Source organism: Penaeus chinensis, chromosome 4, assembly GCF_019202785.1.
Source record: "Penaeus chinensis breed Huanghai No. 1 chromosome 4, ASM1920278v2, whole genome shotgun sequence".
Taxonomy (NCBI): domain Eukaryota; kingdom Metazoa; phylum Arthropoda; class Malacostraca; order Decapoda; family Penaeidae; genus Penaeus; species Penaeus chinensis.
In genome coordinates this window covers 40,273,636-40,287,161 of record NC_061822.1, presented here as the reverse complement: position 1 = coordinate 40,287,161, position 13,526 = coordinate 40,273,636, and the positions used below count along the sequence as shown (strand labels likewise).

Genomic DNA, 13,526 nt, shown 5'->3' with positions numbered 1-13,526 from the left:
CTGGGGACACTGGCACTGGTGTACACACACTCCTCAACCCCCCCAACACTATCCACTGTCACTGTCGGCACTTTATCCCGGCCGTTGGCCCTGGGCACCTGGCCTTCAGTCAACACCTGCTGCTGCTGCTTCTGCACTGATGCATCTGATATGTAACCTTTAGGCTTGCTGTACAGGGACACAGCTGCCGTGATGCCCTGGCCACCCTCACCCTTGCCCCCTTGTGTGTCCACGTCGCCATTAGCTGCCAACACATGTGATGACGAGTTTTGGCGTGTAATGGGCGTGTTGATGGGAGTGTTCATAGGCCTGATGGCACGCTTGCTATGTTTGCCCTTGTGTGTGCCCCCACTCCCCCCGCCCCCAGAGGCGTTGAGGCCGTCACTAGAGGACTCCTCGCTCACCGACTGCGAGAACGAGTCCCCGCCGAAGCTGTTGGAGAGGCCTTCGACACTCTTGCTCTTCCTGGGGGCGGCGCGCGAGGACGAGGTCGAGCTCGAGCCGCCCTGCTGGAGAGTGTCCAGCTTGTCGCTGATCTTCTTCCTCAACGTCTGCAGGATCCCGCTGGCTCTCGACTTTTTCTTCTTGTCGGCGTCGTGCTGCGAGGAGGAGGAGGCAGAAGAGGAAGAGGTCGAGGAGGTGGCGAGGGTCGTGGCGGCCGAGGACGACCCCAGCACCACCTCGCCGTTGGCACTCCCGCACCTGCTGCTCCCATGGCGAGGCGACCGGCTCAGCGCTAGGCTCACCTTCTTCATCATCTTCTCTCGAGATAGCCTTCGGGCGTGGGTTCACCGCAAGACATGGCCAAAGGACGCGGTCACGGGCTAGGGCATACGTCCTCTCTCATCTGACGCTCCGCTGCTCTGCCATCTTGGGCTCTTAGGCTCCGGGCTCTTGGGAGCGAGGCTCTTGTTTACTGAATGCGCTGATTGGTCGAGGTGCGCGAGCTGCGATTGGCTGAGCGCCCGTGACGTCATGACTGAATTTTCTTTGACGAGGAGGAAAATGTGTAAATTTAGGGGTAACAGAGGTAATTAGATTCCCCGATCATGTCATCACGTTGAAGTTGTTCTCATATTTCATAGTCTGACTGTCTTTATAATTGTATGCGTCCTAGGCATGAAGCTAGATACTATCCACACACACACACACACACACACACACACACACACACACACACACACACACACACACACACACACACACACACACACACACACACACACACACATACATCCACACACACACACACACACACACACACACACACTCATACATACACACACACACACGCGCGCGCGCGCACACGCACATACATGCACACATACACAAAACTCATACACACACACTCATACACATACACACAACTCACACACACACACACGCGCGCGCGCACGCACACACGCACACATACACAACACACACAAACACACACACACACACACAAACACACACACACACACACACACACACACACACACACACACACACACACACACACACACACACACAAACACACATACATATATATATATATATATATATATATATATATATATATATATGCATGTACGATAATATAAAAATGTAGAAACATACAATGTGTGTGCTACACCTTCGTCTCATAATTGGATGATTAATGCAATAGTAATAACAAGAGGAAATTAGCGCCCACCTAGATTTTCATCTGTTGTTGAGTAAGTTCTGTAAAACATACACTTGTGGCAGGAATATTGGTCCTGAGTGAGTGTTTGTTATATATATAGAAACTAAAATCGCAAAGATTCTTATAACAGTTAACTGCTTGAAAACCTTGCATCATATAAAAGGGTGATTTTACAAATGGATTTAAGATATCTTAATTTTACAAGACGGAAAAATAATATGAATGACATTGCTCAATGTTCGCTAACAGCCAAAATCCACAAACCAGATAGATTTCAGAAAAACAAAAATCTGCTGCAAAATTAACTACAGAACCTTCGAAAGCAAATTTGTGTTAACCTCTGGCCCTTCATTCATGACGTCATTTGCAACCAAGCAATTAATAGATCAGCCAAGACGTTCGTTGCATAACCCGAATGATATGAGGAAATTATAGCTATGTGTCATCTGACTTATGAATATGGCATTTTAATTTAAGTAAAAATATAAGGAAAAACATTTAATTCTGCAAGTTACCGACCAGCCGTAACAGTGACGTCATAGGTTACCGTTGCGTCATAATTTTTTGCCGAATGACAGCATCGCCAACCTTCCCAACGCTCCCTGGGACGTACATCTTTATTAGAAAGAAATTATTAATACTGCTAACTTATAAGCCAAGATTTACACCCTCCAAAACTTTTCTTAGGAAACTGATAATAAATTTTACATTCCATCGTACATTATTAGCAAAAATAACAATAACAAAAAATGTCAGAAGCCACTCGTGCGCGGCGGAAGGGTTGGCAGGGAACAGGGAGGAGCGAGCACCAAAACCATGATTTCTACCCGGCATCTCTTAATTAGGGTTTTTAGCATTGCCAGGCACTCAGGTGAGATTACATAGGTGTCTTCGGATCCACAGGCGATTCTAGATTCAGTCGATAGCTACTTTGTTGCAAGATTTATTTGTCTCTGGCCAAGATTTTGGATAGAGTAGCCTGTCTGAAAGTAAACATTGGGATTGAAGACGCCTCTAGCACCAACACGAAGGATTTTATTTCCTATTTCTGTTCTTGTTAAAGTGCTTTCACTCAAGACAAGGAATTATTTGTAAGCAAAGCATTTTTTCTTTAGAAATCATTACTAATGTGGATGACAATCACATTAAGTAAAGATACTGCAGGTTACATAACAGCGTTTACTTTTTTTAAAATTAATTCAGACAATATTTTGGGTAATTTTCTTTAGAAACTTTTTATATTCTTATTTTCAATCAGCCATTGCAAATCAAGTGATTGGCAATGCTTCTGCACTCCATGCCTTGGCCAGAGTCAACTAACCTCCAACCTTTAAAAGTGGGCAAGATAGACCTTCCCTTGGCTCTTTACTTGATGGAAGGCTACCGGGGAAGCCCTGAATCTCTATTTTGCCAACGTGTGATGCATGTGTTTGAGGTTTGTTGGCAGTGGCTTGAGTGTCAATAACCAGGGAGAGCAGAAGCAGATGGCTGGGTAGTTTCTAAATATTTAATATATTTTGTTGTTAGAAGTTAATTGTTACATAAAAGTGGAGAAGGGGAGATCTCTGTAATGTCACAAGCAAGAAAACTAATGAGACATTGTTTTCTTGTTTATAAAACACAGACATTTTGGTTCTAGACTTTTACAATTTTACATATTTGTCAATAACTGTTCATTAATTGTTTCAGTGTCATTACTTTGTCAACAGTTTGTTTGTTTTGTTTTCTAACATGTGAATCAGCTGGGAGATGCATAGTGTGGTAAGGAAAGGAGGGAAGTGGTTAGGAGGGGAGTAACATTTGTGAAGTGTTGGACATATAGTAATATTTTTTTATTTGTGCAGGAAATATATATATATGTGTGTGTGTGTGTGTGTGTGTGTGTGTGTGTGTGTGTGATTTTCTTTCTAATACTATTGATATTGATAGTGTTATTATTCTTACTGATATTTTGATTATTAAATTGTTACCCCCCCAAAAAAAAAAAAAAAAAAAAAAAATCAAGGGAAAGGGTAAACAGGTGAGATTGGTAGGACTAATAATTGACTCCTTGGTGACAAAGCACTTGTAGAGCCATCTATTTTTAAATACAATGAATAAACTTTTAAGGACAGTGGGTTAATTGGTGCCATTTTTTTTTTTTCTTTTCTTTTCTTTTCTTTTCTTTTCTTTTCTTTTCTTTTCTTTTCTTTTCTTTTCTTTTCTTTTCTTTTCTTTTCTTTTCTTTTCTTCTTTTTTTCTTTTTTTTCCTTTTTCCTTTTTTCTTTTCTTTTTTCTTCTCTTTTTTTATTTTTATTATTTTCATCCCTTTTTTTCTCCTTTCTGTTTTTGTTTTCCTTATCTTTTTCTTTTCTTCTTTACTTTCATCCCTTTTCTTATCTTTTGTCCCCCCCCCCCCCCTGCCCCACCATATATGACATAATGACTTCACATACTCTTAGTTACTAAGAGTCAGTTACTAGGCCTAAATGATCTCACCACAGTCAGGAAAGTTTTCTTAAAGTATAAGTATTATTATTATTGGTTTTGATATTATCATCACCATCTTCATCATCTAGAATTGTTATTAGTTTTTATTATTAGTTTCATTGTTTATTATTATTATTATTATTATTATTAGTTTTATTACTATTATTATTATCATCATAAGTTGTATTATTGTTATTATTATCATCATTATTAACATTAGTGAAGTATTAAGAATAGACACTTTCTTCCCATAACCATTCAGGAAATCGGTTAAATAGGAGAGGTCTTGTTACCCTAGTAACTAATAGCATCCTAGGTAATTATGCACTTGTTAAGGTATCTCTATTTAGAGAGAAATTAATAAACAAAATCCCAGTGGGCAATGGTGCCAAGCATCAATAGGTTAGCATACTATGTTCATCTCTTGAGTAGAATTGGGATATTTTCATTTTTGATTAATGGTTAACTTGTGTTCAAGGGGATGTGTGTTCATGTCAAGAGTACCAGAAACTTTAACAAATATAATTTTATGAAAGTTTCCTTGTGATAACAAAATTTGATTGGAAAATGAACTCTGGGACAATTATTGTATTTGAATGGTTACAGAAGTAAAAACACTTCAAACTTATTGGAATTCTTCTTTTTCTTCTTCTTCTTCATATTCTTCATATTCTTCTTTGTCTTCCTTGCTCTTTTTTATTTATTGTTTATTTGTTTTTTTCTTCCACTTTTTGTTTTTGTTTTCTTATTTTCATTTTGTTCTTTTTATTTTGCTTTTTGCCTTCCTATTCTTTATTTGTTTTTTTGTTTTCTTTTCATATTTTGTATATTACTTCTCCATTTACCCTGCATATTTTTGTATAAAAAGTGTATCAATCACTTTGTGATGAAGATGAGTGACCCAAAATTAATTGCCTGATTTTAAGATATGACTATGATAATCAAGAGGAATCAGTATCAGACTTTAATTATGCTTCAAGAGAATATGGAAGATCATGAAACTGAAGACTACTTTCCCACTTGTTTGCAGACTGAAAACGAGATTGTCAAGGAGCTGGTCCAGATACTGCAAGCAGATAAAAGGGAAAGTTTGCACTTGAAGGAGAGCTCAACAAGAGCCAAATAGATGTACAAGCATATTGCTGCTTGGTTGAAATACATTTAAGATCATGGATTCAAGCACAGAAGATGGAGGTGTACATCCAGACAGAAAAATGGAGGCTGAGGTAGCAGAAGCAGGTACTGAGCAAAGGGCTTCACCAGATGTTCCTGCATCTCAAAGAGAGGACCTTGGTGCAGTTCTGTGGCGGAGGGTAAAGTCAAAAGAATATGAGGCAGCCATATGTGAGATCAAGGAAGAGAGGCACCAGAAATACCTCAATCAGAATAGCCTGGACCTTGTGCCCATTCTCCTGAAACTGCTTGGTGAAGACCTTGATCCTGAGGGAGAGCAGTGCATTGAAGATCTGCTCGTCCACGTGGCTTCGGTTGCTAATGTCAAAGAAGCCACCATTGCATTTTTGGAAGAACTGGAGATGGGGTATTCAGAAAGGATGTTTCGTGTTATTTTGCATCCAATCAGGACTCTTCTCATGGGTCAGATATCACAGAATACTCGTCCAACCATGTTTTCTTGGATATTTAATACTCTTTATACTAGGGTAGTTATGTTAGAACTTCCATCAGGTTGTAATCTGGAGGGAGAAGAAAGAAAGTTACTAGATGCTGATCCAAGGGTGCAGGAAGTGACTGGTGCTCTTCGTTGGCTCACCGACTTTTATTTCCATTTTTTTGAAAAAGTCATGTCTGGAGACTTGGTCTGGGGTGGCAAGGTGGTAAATTCAAAAGAGTACTTGTCATTTTTCCTCTTGCAGCTATTTCATAAACCCATTGCATATCTTGATGTATTCTGCAAGGAAGGAGACACAGAGAGCTCCCTGTTTAGTACATGCAATGATCTAGCTGTGATGATAGCACGGCTTACAGGTAACTCTTTCAAGTTGTTTACTCATGTGGCTTGGAATTGCTCAAAAACTCTAATGGCCACTGAAAGTAAGGCCTTAAAAGAAGAGGATGAGAAGCTAGAGGAAGAGAATAGAACTGATGACGAAAAAGGAAAAGAAGACGAAAAGGAGAATGAGGTTTCTCAGCTGTCCCTGGCCTCTTTCTTTTATTGCATACTTGGGCAACGTATGGCCAAGGATTATGTGCCTTGTGTGTACTCCCATCAGCATGTATTTATTAACTGCCTTCCTCTTATTGTTCAGCTGATGCAGGAGAAGGAAGACTTTCCCATCCACAAAGGTCTGATCCTTGCCAAGACTCTTTTAAGTAACATTACAGAGAAGTCATTACCCAGTGAGACATTAGAAGCTAAAGCTCATTCATCATTTCCACAGCTTCTCCTTAGAATAATGATAACCTGTAATAACAAGGAAATTCGTCTTTGTGCACTTGAGATATTTCGACCTTACCTTAAAAAATTTGATAGCACAGGTCGCTCCAAACTGATCATGTCATTACTTCGCTCAGTAAAGCATGCAGGGGCACTAGGCTTAGTGATCCATGAACTCAAAGAAAATGTCTCCCAGAATTTGAATCAAGGTATGGAAAACTCAAGCTTTGCAGGACACACTCTAATTCAGCTCTTAAATCTAGCCTGTTACCTTCCTGATGGTGAGAGAACTGACCTGCTCGAGTGGAGCGACAGTATTATGCAGGCTCTTAACTTGCTTGTCTTTCTGCTTTTACGGGACACACAAAATGTGACAGGCATTAGGGAAGCTCTCCCTAAGCTTGAGAAAAACTTTTTGACTCCCATTCAGACAGGACTGGATCTCTCCAGAGGTCACTATGAGCTGAAGCTGAGGGACCTTGAAAACCCAAGTAGCAAAAAAGATATGGAAACAGAAGTTACAGTGGGAGGCTTAACCCTGCCAAGTATGCCTGTGGAGCAGGAAAGAAAGGTTGTGCAGACCGCCTTGTGCTCATTTGATATGATGCAGTGCACCCTAGCAAGGGTTCATCAAGCAGCAGAAAGGAAACTCTGATCCATTCATAAAACAATTGTTTATCATCCCATCCTTGTTTAAGTTCACAATAAAATATTGAGAAATTCAAATGAGAATTAGGCATCATTTTTTTGTACTCACTCATTATTTAATCCAAGAACTGTGCAGTAAATGATTGAATGTTGATTTCCTGTAACCAACCTGTGTTATTCAAAGCAAGGTATACATTTGTGGGAATCTTAATGTATGACTACTAGGCATACTGCAATATACAGCAACTGCTGTTTGTTGGGGTTATTGAATTAATGCAGTTATTGTTTTGTGAAAGCATTATAGTTCATCTTTAATAGACTAATGCATTTTTATTTGTCATTCTTTGCATATTTGTATGTACTCTTGAGCAAATTCTATGAGTAAAACAGTTAAAGTAAACGGCTTCATATGTTGATAATTATATATGCACTTATATCAAAGTCAGTATAAAATGTGTCGCAAGTAAATTTGTGATGGACACTACCATGGTATTAAATGGTTGTTAGATGCAGAATACTAGAATAATGTGTTTGGGTTAGGTAACATAATTGAGTATGACTGCCATCAATATTAACTATTAAATGCATCAGTTTCCAATAAGGTTAATTTGTTTTCATGTGAGCCATTGCAATTCATGTTGCTTTGCCCTTAATTTATTCATATTTTATACAAATAATTCCAAATAAAGGCATGATGAAGTTAATCGTTTTATTTAAAGTATTGCCAGTCTTTTTTTTTTTCTTTTTTTTTTTCTTACATGTAACTGAAATGATCAAAGAAAGCATATTATTAGTTAACAGATATGTTACTGCATCAACAAAAGTAAGTAGGGATAAACTTTTATCTGTATCTCTATTTTTTTTTTTTTCTCTCTTTTTTTTTTTTTTTTTTTTTTTTTGTTCCTTTTTTCTCTTTCTCTTCATCTTTTTACCAAGATTGAAAACTTAATTATGGTTGCTTTTTATAAATTACCTAACAAAGAATTCAGAATATTCAAATTCTTGTATATTTTGCTGATAGCAGGTATCATTATATGATTTTGAGGTAGATATGTAAGGGTATTGTATAGTAGTAGATCTTTTCAGATATTTTTTTTTATAGCAATTGATTATATTACATACGTCCCTTTTATTTTAATCAGAAGTACTAATGATATGACTATTTCCCTCTTAGTGTGATTTGCATACTCCAGTCTGATAATTCTTCTAAAAAATAATGTTATGATTGATCGTAAGAACTAACATCCGGTAAAGTAGGTGCATAAATACCCTTCACTAGAATGGTTCCCAATCTACTTTCTGATATATTTTTTTCTCCAGCTTTATGAAAACTGAGAATATGTAACATTATTTGTGAATGCAAATCAATTAATGCTTCATTCTTTAAAAGGACAAGGGAAAAGTAGACATATATATGAATGATGGATGAGTGATGTATTTCAATTATATCTTCATCAGAAAACATGTATGTCTATTGAACATGTAATCAGAATGTCAGATAGGACTCATGCTCTATGAAACTTTTTATTCTTAACCTTTTTCTATTTGTTGCAATGAACTCTGTTTAAGGTAGAAGTTGTAATTGTAATCTTTGAAAATATGGTAACTCTCACCCACTAAAGTATTATCAATTAGAAAACATACATTAGCTGTCAATGCTTTTCAGGGTATAGCAGAGGGCTGAGTACATCAGCTTCAAGATGGAGAAAAGAGGAGACGGCACAAGGTGAAGGGGCAAGCACAGGCCAAGATGCTTTTGAGTCGGAGAGCTCTTCTGAGGAAGATTATGATGCAGGGGAAGACCAACTTCGTGCAGAGATCCTGAATGCTGCTATGCCTTTTATATACTCCCATGGGTGGTCCCAGGAAGCCATTGCTCAGGGTAAGATTTTTTTTTTTTCTGGTGTCTTTTGCTTTCCTTGTCTAGCAACTTATTTTTGTAGATGAGAAATGCACCTACATTACTAGAAGTAATAACCTTTTATTTAGTTTTTGTAATTAAAAAGTAAAAGATTATCATGGTATACCATAACATAAACAGTATTTCCAAGAAACTTATTTTTTTCTACCTTTGGCCCCCAAAGGAGCTGAGACACTTGGCTATTCCGGAATGGCACATGGGATGTTCCCCAAAGGGGGTGTGGAGCTTGTGAATCACTTCTACGCCACATGCAACAACAAACTAGAAGAAAACCTGGCAGCCAAGGCAAAGGAGATTGAAAATAATCCAGAACTGTAAGTTCTAACCTTTTTCTCTTACTTTTGATAATGCAGATTTCTAGTTTTCTTCTTCCTCTTCACCCTTTATGCTGGATGGCATCTGTTCTTACTTTGAAGCACCAAGCTCATATGCCAGGTGCTGTTAGGCCTGCTCTACATTGTACATGCTTAAACTTGTTCACTTATTTAATCCTCTCAAACGATTTAAGATCATTTCAAAGTTTTATTATAAACTAATAAATCTCAAAATGTGATAAAAACATATGTTCATTTCTTAAACAAATAAATGTGCTAGACATCAAAGGTTATATAGCACTATGGTAAAATATTGTGATGGGAGGGGTTTAAAGTTCTTTATTAGAACAAAATGTCTCAATGGTCATATGGCATATAAGAGGGGGAGAAAATGGTGTAGGATAGGGATTGATAAAAAGAGAAGGGTTAAGAACCAAGGATGAATAGATCAAATGGAGGGTATTTATTGATCTGTTAATTGAAATGTTGGGGGAATCCGTGAGGACAAGTAAGGAAAAGCGAGGGTATAGGCTTCAGTAAAGCGAGGGTAGGATAGTATTTAATAATTTTGTTTGTAAGTGTAAATGAAACTGAAAAATATATGAAGCAACAAGTCTCTTCCATCTAGTGTCCCTTCTGTGCTTTATTGTGATTCTCTTGATTGTTGAAAAGGAAAAACTTGAAAAATGTGCTTGGGGCATCTTTGGTCCTCTTCATCTCCTCAAGCTGCATCACTGGTTATGAGTACCTATATTAGTTATTTAACAATAGAAAAAAGGGTCCACCATTTTTATGGCTGAATTATTTATCACCAGGAAAAAAGGGACCACAGCTTTTATTGCTGAATCTGTGGAAGACAGACTGCGCATGAATATTGAGTACCTTGACACTTGGCACCAGGCTCTTGCTCTCCATGCCTCACCTACAAACATGCCAGAAGCATTAGACAATCTTGGGAGGCTTGTTGACCACATATGGTACTATGCAGGAGACAGATCTCATGATGTAAGTTTTACAGGATTTATGTAACTGCATTTACATGGAGCTAGAAATTTTAGATAGTTTTATGGAATAAGAAAATGTTGATATAATTGTATATGTCTAATATTTTGGCTTTTCATGTCCCTTTGCAGTTTGTTCTCTATTGTTTTTGCCCTATATCACATTTCCTTTGAGTTTTAATTTCTTCAAAATTGTATTTGACTTTTCAGTTCAACTGGTATACCAAAAGAGGTATCTTAGCAGCCGTATACAAAAGCACAGAATTGTACATGCTACAGGATAAGTCTGAAGATTTTGAGGTAAAACTTTGTACTTTCTCTTTATTTCAAGAGTGGGGATATTCCAGTATTATATTTTTATAAAGGTTATCTTGTTCTTGTTCTTTCATAGCCTTCTTTATTTTAATGTTATTGTTTTTATAACAATTTCCTTTTTGAAATAAGATGAAACGATCTTTACCTTCATCTCTATCTAAACCTCCATATATAAATTCAAACTCATGGCCACTGTGAGTTTATTTTATTATTTGTTTTTATACATAGATGGCTACACTTGTACTAAGTCACCAATGAGCCAATTATGTGCACAGCATTTTACCTGGCAGCTTGTGGTTAAGTTTACATCATAAACAAGAATTTGTTTACAAGTCAGTCATTTATTTGATTAGAGGATAATGTATCACATGCCCTACTAGTATAATTGCTCATATTATTTATTTAATTCCAACTATTGTTTGTCTTCTTTTGATATTACTGCATTCCAACAGGATACCTGGGCTTTTATGAACAGACGACTCTCAGATGTCCACAGCGTGGCAAAGTGTGCAAGAAATGCAGATAATGTAACCAAGGATATTAGGAATGTTGTGAAGGCCGGACTGTTAACGGTAACTGTGTGAATATAATCTTTGTCTTGGTTGTAATTCAAGATCATATAAGCCATATTCTTTTTTGTCTTTTTCTTAGAACATTAATTTTTTGTCATAAGAATATCCTTAATATCATATCATTGTTATAATGTTATGGTGTGTTCATTTATTATAAATGCTATATGCATTAAGTATTATGGTATCACTGACAATTTAAGGTGCATCAGTTAATCTTTTCTCTTTTTCTTTTTTTAGGCCCTAAATATAGTGGGAATGAATGACAGATCCCGCTAAACAGAAGTCATCACTATTTTGTTGTTAGTGTACATTTGATGTAAATAAAAATACACTCTTTTAGGGTATTTTTCTTCTTCCAAATAATGTAATGTATTTAAGGGTAAATTTTTCATAATTGAAGGTTAAACTTTAACAATAATGGAAAAGGCTACAATTTGATCAAATACAAAATTAAATTAGAATAAAGGTTTATACATTGTAATTGCATGCTGTAGTATTACAGATATTTATATTCCTTATTTTCTGTCTCTGGTGTCAAGATGCTGTAGCGACTATGCATAAAGCATAAACAACAGCCCACCAGAATGAAAAACAGGAGAACAATCCCCAACCAACAATTGCTGTAATTGCCCATTACCCGAACCCTCTAGTTCTAATGCACACGATGCACCGGCTCGCTGACCTCAGATTACTTAAAACCACTGAAGAGAATGGACGCTTGCTACAACTTTCTGAAAGAATTAGTATCTGGTAAAAAACGTTTGTTTCACAGTGTTTGCTACACATCAAAGATTGATAACATCTACATTTATCATATGTAAGTACTTTCCATCTCTTGGCGCAGTTTGTTATTCATTTAATAATATATAAAGAATTAAAATAAATGATTATATAATAAAAAGTAAGATGGATTTTTTTTTTTTTTTTTTTTTTTTTTTCAAAGAATGCTTATTTGTTTCTGGATGGCATCCACTTCAAATACTAATACAATTGATTCTGAGAGCAAGCCTGCTTTACTCTGCAGTGTTGGATCCTGCAGGGAAAAGATTAAGTCTGTAGCGCACGATCATTACCCTTAACATATCAGTGCTGCTTCGATCCTGGACACTGTTCAACTTGCCAAATATGGTTGCCGACAGTACAAATGCAACCTCCAAATGATCCACCATCGAAAGAATGGAAGCTAATCAAGAAAAAATATTTAAGAGCAGCTTAATTCTTCCTTGGGCATCTAAAGAACTTTATAAGCTTTTCATGGCTTCAGCCTCACCTAGCCAAAAAGTTGTTGCACTTTCCTCGGAATCTTCTGTTTCCACTTCCCCAATTCCAATTCAGTGCTAAGCTTCTCAGGACAAAAAGATTGAGTTACTACCTGAGTCTCTCAATTGCAGGAAGTCCCCTGTCATCAAGTGAAATGTCGTTGACTGATCATTCCTATGATGATAGAGCTCATCTAGTCAGACATCTTATAACAACAAGAACAATTTGACCTTTTTTTAGGACAAACATGATACAGTAGTAGAAATTAACCATGTTGCAGAAGAGCCCCTTCGACATCCAAGTGGAGGTTGGATGAAAATTCCAGCACACTGGCAAGCAGAGCAAAATAATGTTGGAGAATTAATGTTTATGATAGAGTATTGAGAGAAGGTCAGGAAGATCTCATTCTTATTGACTATGTGGAAGTCAGAGCCTTCGAAAATAGAATGTTTTATGGTGACCAAAGAAAGTATTGCCAGAAGATTCATTTGTTCAGCATGCAACTGACATGGCACAAGCATTGTCAGCCATTGCTTCATTAGTAGCACCACCAGCTGAATCTCCATTAGTCCGATTTCCAGTCAGCTTCGCCTGGACATGCAGTGCTTCACATTCTGACTCCTCAGATATCACCTTTATTACCTGTGAAAGATTTACAGTGTTGGTGACATGTTCATGCAACACACAAATATGCTGCTAAACCTAGTTCATCTGCAGGACCTTTGCCATCTGTGTGTGGTCTACAGATTCTATAGATTCTGAACAAATGATATTTTCTGAGTTTCTTTCTGCTCCAAAATTTTGCAAGGAGGATTTTTCTCCTCAATTAAGAATGCCAGACAGCAGATTCTCTTGTTGGCGGATCATACAGCCTGCTTCACCTCTCGAGAGTCATGGTATACTTTATCGATAATGTTAATATTGCTAAACTTCTACGAGAATCCTAGTTTTGATTCTAGGTTGAT

General features: G+C 37.3%; 2 protein-coding genes across 5 annotated transcripts in view; one reads left to right on the top strand and one right to left on the bottom strand.

Annotated features, from left to right (window-relative positions):
* LOC125047667 (putative GPI-anchored protein pfl2) overlaps positions 1-906 on the bottom strand; it is a 47,293-nt gene extending 46,387 nt beyond the window's left edge. For all 3 annotated transcript variants that reach the window (XM_047646007.1, XM_047646027.1, XM_047646017.1), the window contains exon 1: positions 1-906. This exon is cut by the window's left edge and continues 332 nt beyond it. In XM_047646007.1, the coding sequence (XP_047501963.1) occupies positions 1-758 (758 nt within the window). In that variant the 5' untranslated portion in view covers positions 759-906.
* Positions 907-2,438: 1,532 nt separating this feature from the next.
* LOC125024966 (ubiquinone biosynthesis protein COQ9, mitochondrial-like) lies at positions 2,439-11,638 on the top strand. Of its 2 annotated transcripts, XM_047612769.1 has the most exons (7): positions 2,443-2,537; positions 8,845-9,060; positions 9,263-9,413; positions 10,229-10,418; positions 10,625-10,714; positions 11,182-11,301; positions 11,539-11,638. In XM_047612769.1, exons 1-7 carry the CDS (start codon positions 2,483-2,485, stop codon positions 11,575-11,577), a joined length of 861 nt encoding a protein of 286 aa, XP_047468725.1. In that variant the 5' UTR covers positions 2,443-2,482; the 3' UTR covers positions 11,578-11,638. The 2 variants fall into 2 exon arrangements, with proteins under 2 accessions (XP_047468724.1, XP_047468725.1); XM_047612768.1 differs by lacking the exons at positions 8,845-9,060; positions 9,263-9,413; positions 10,229-10,418; ... (1 more) ...; positions 11,182-11,301; positions 11,539-11,638 and adding an exon at positions 5,166-7,877 and having other exon boundaries at positions 2,439-2,537.
* The last annotated feature ends 1,888 nt before the right edge of the window (positions 11,639-13,526 follow it).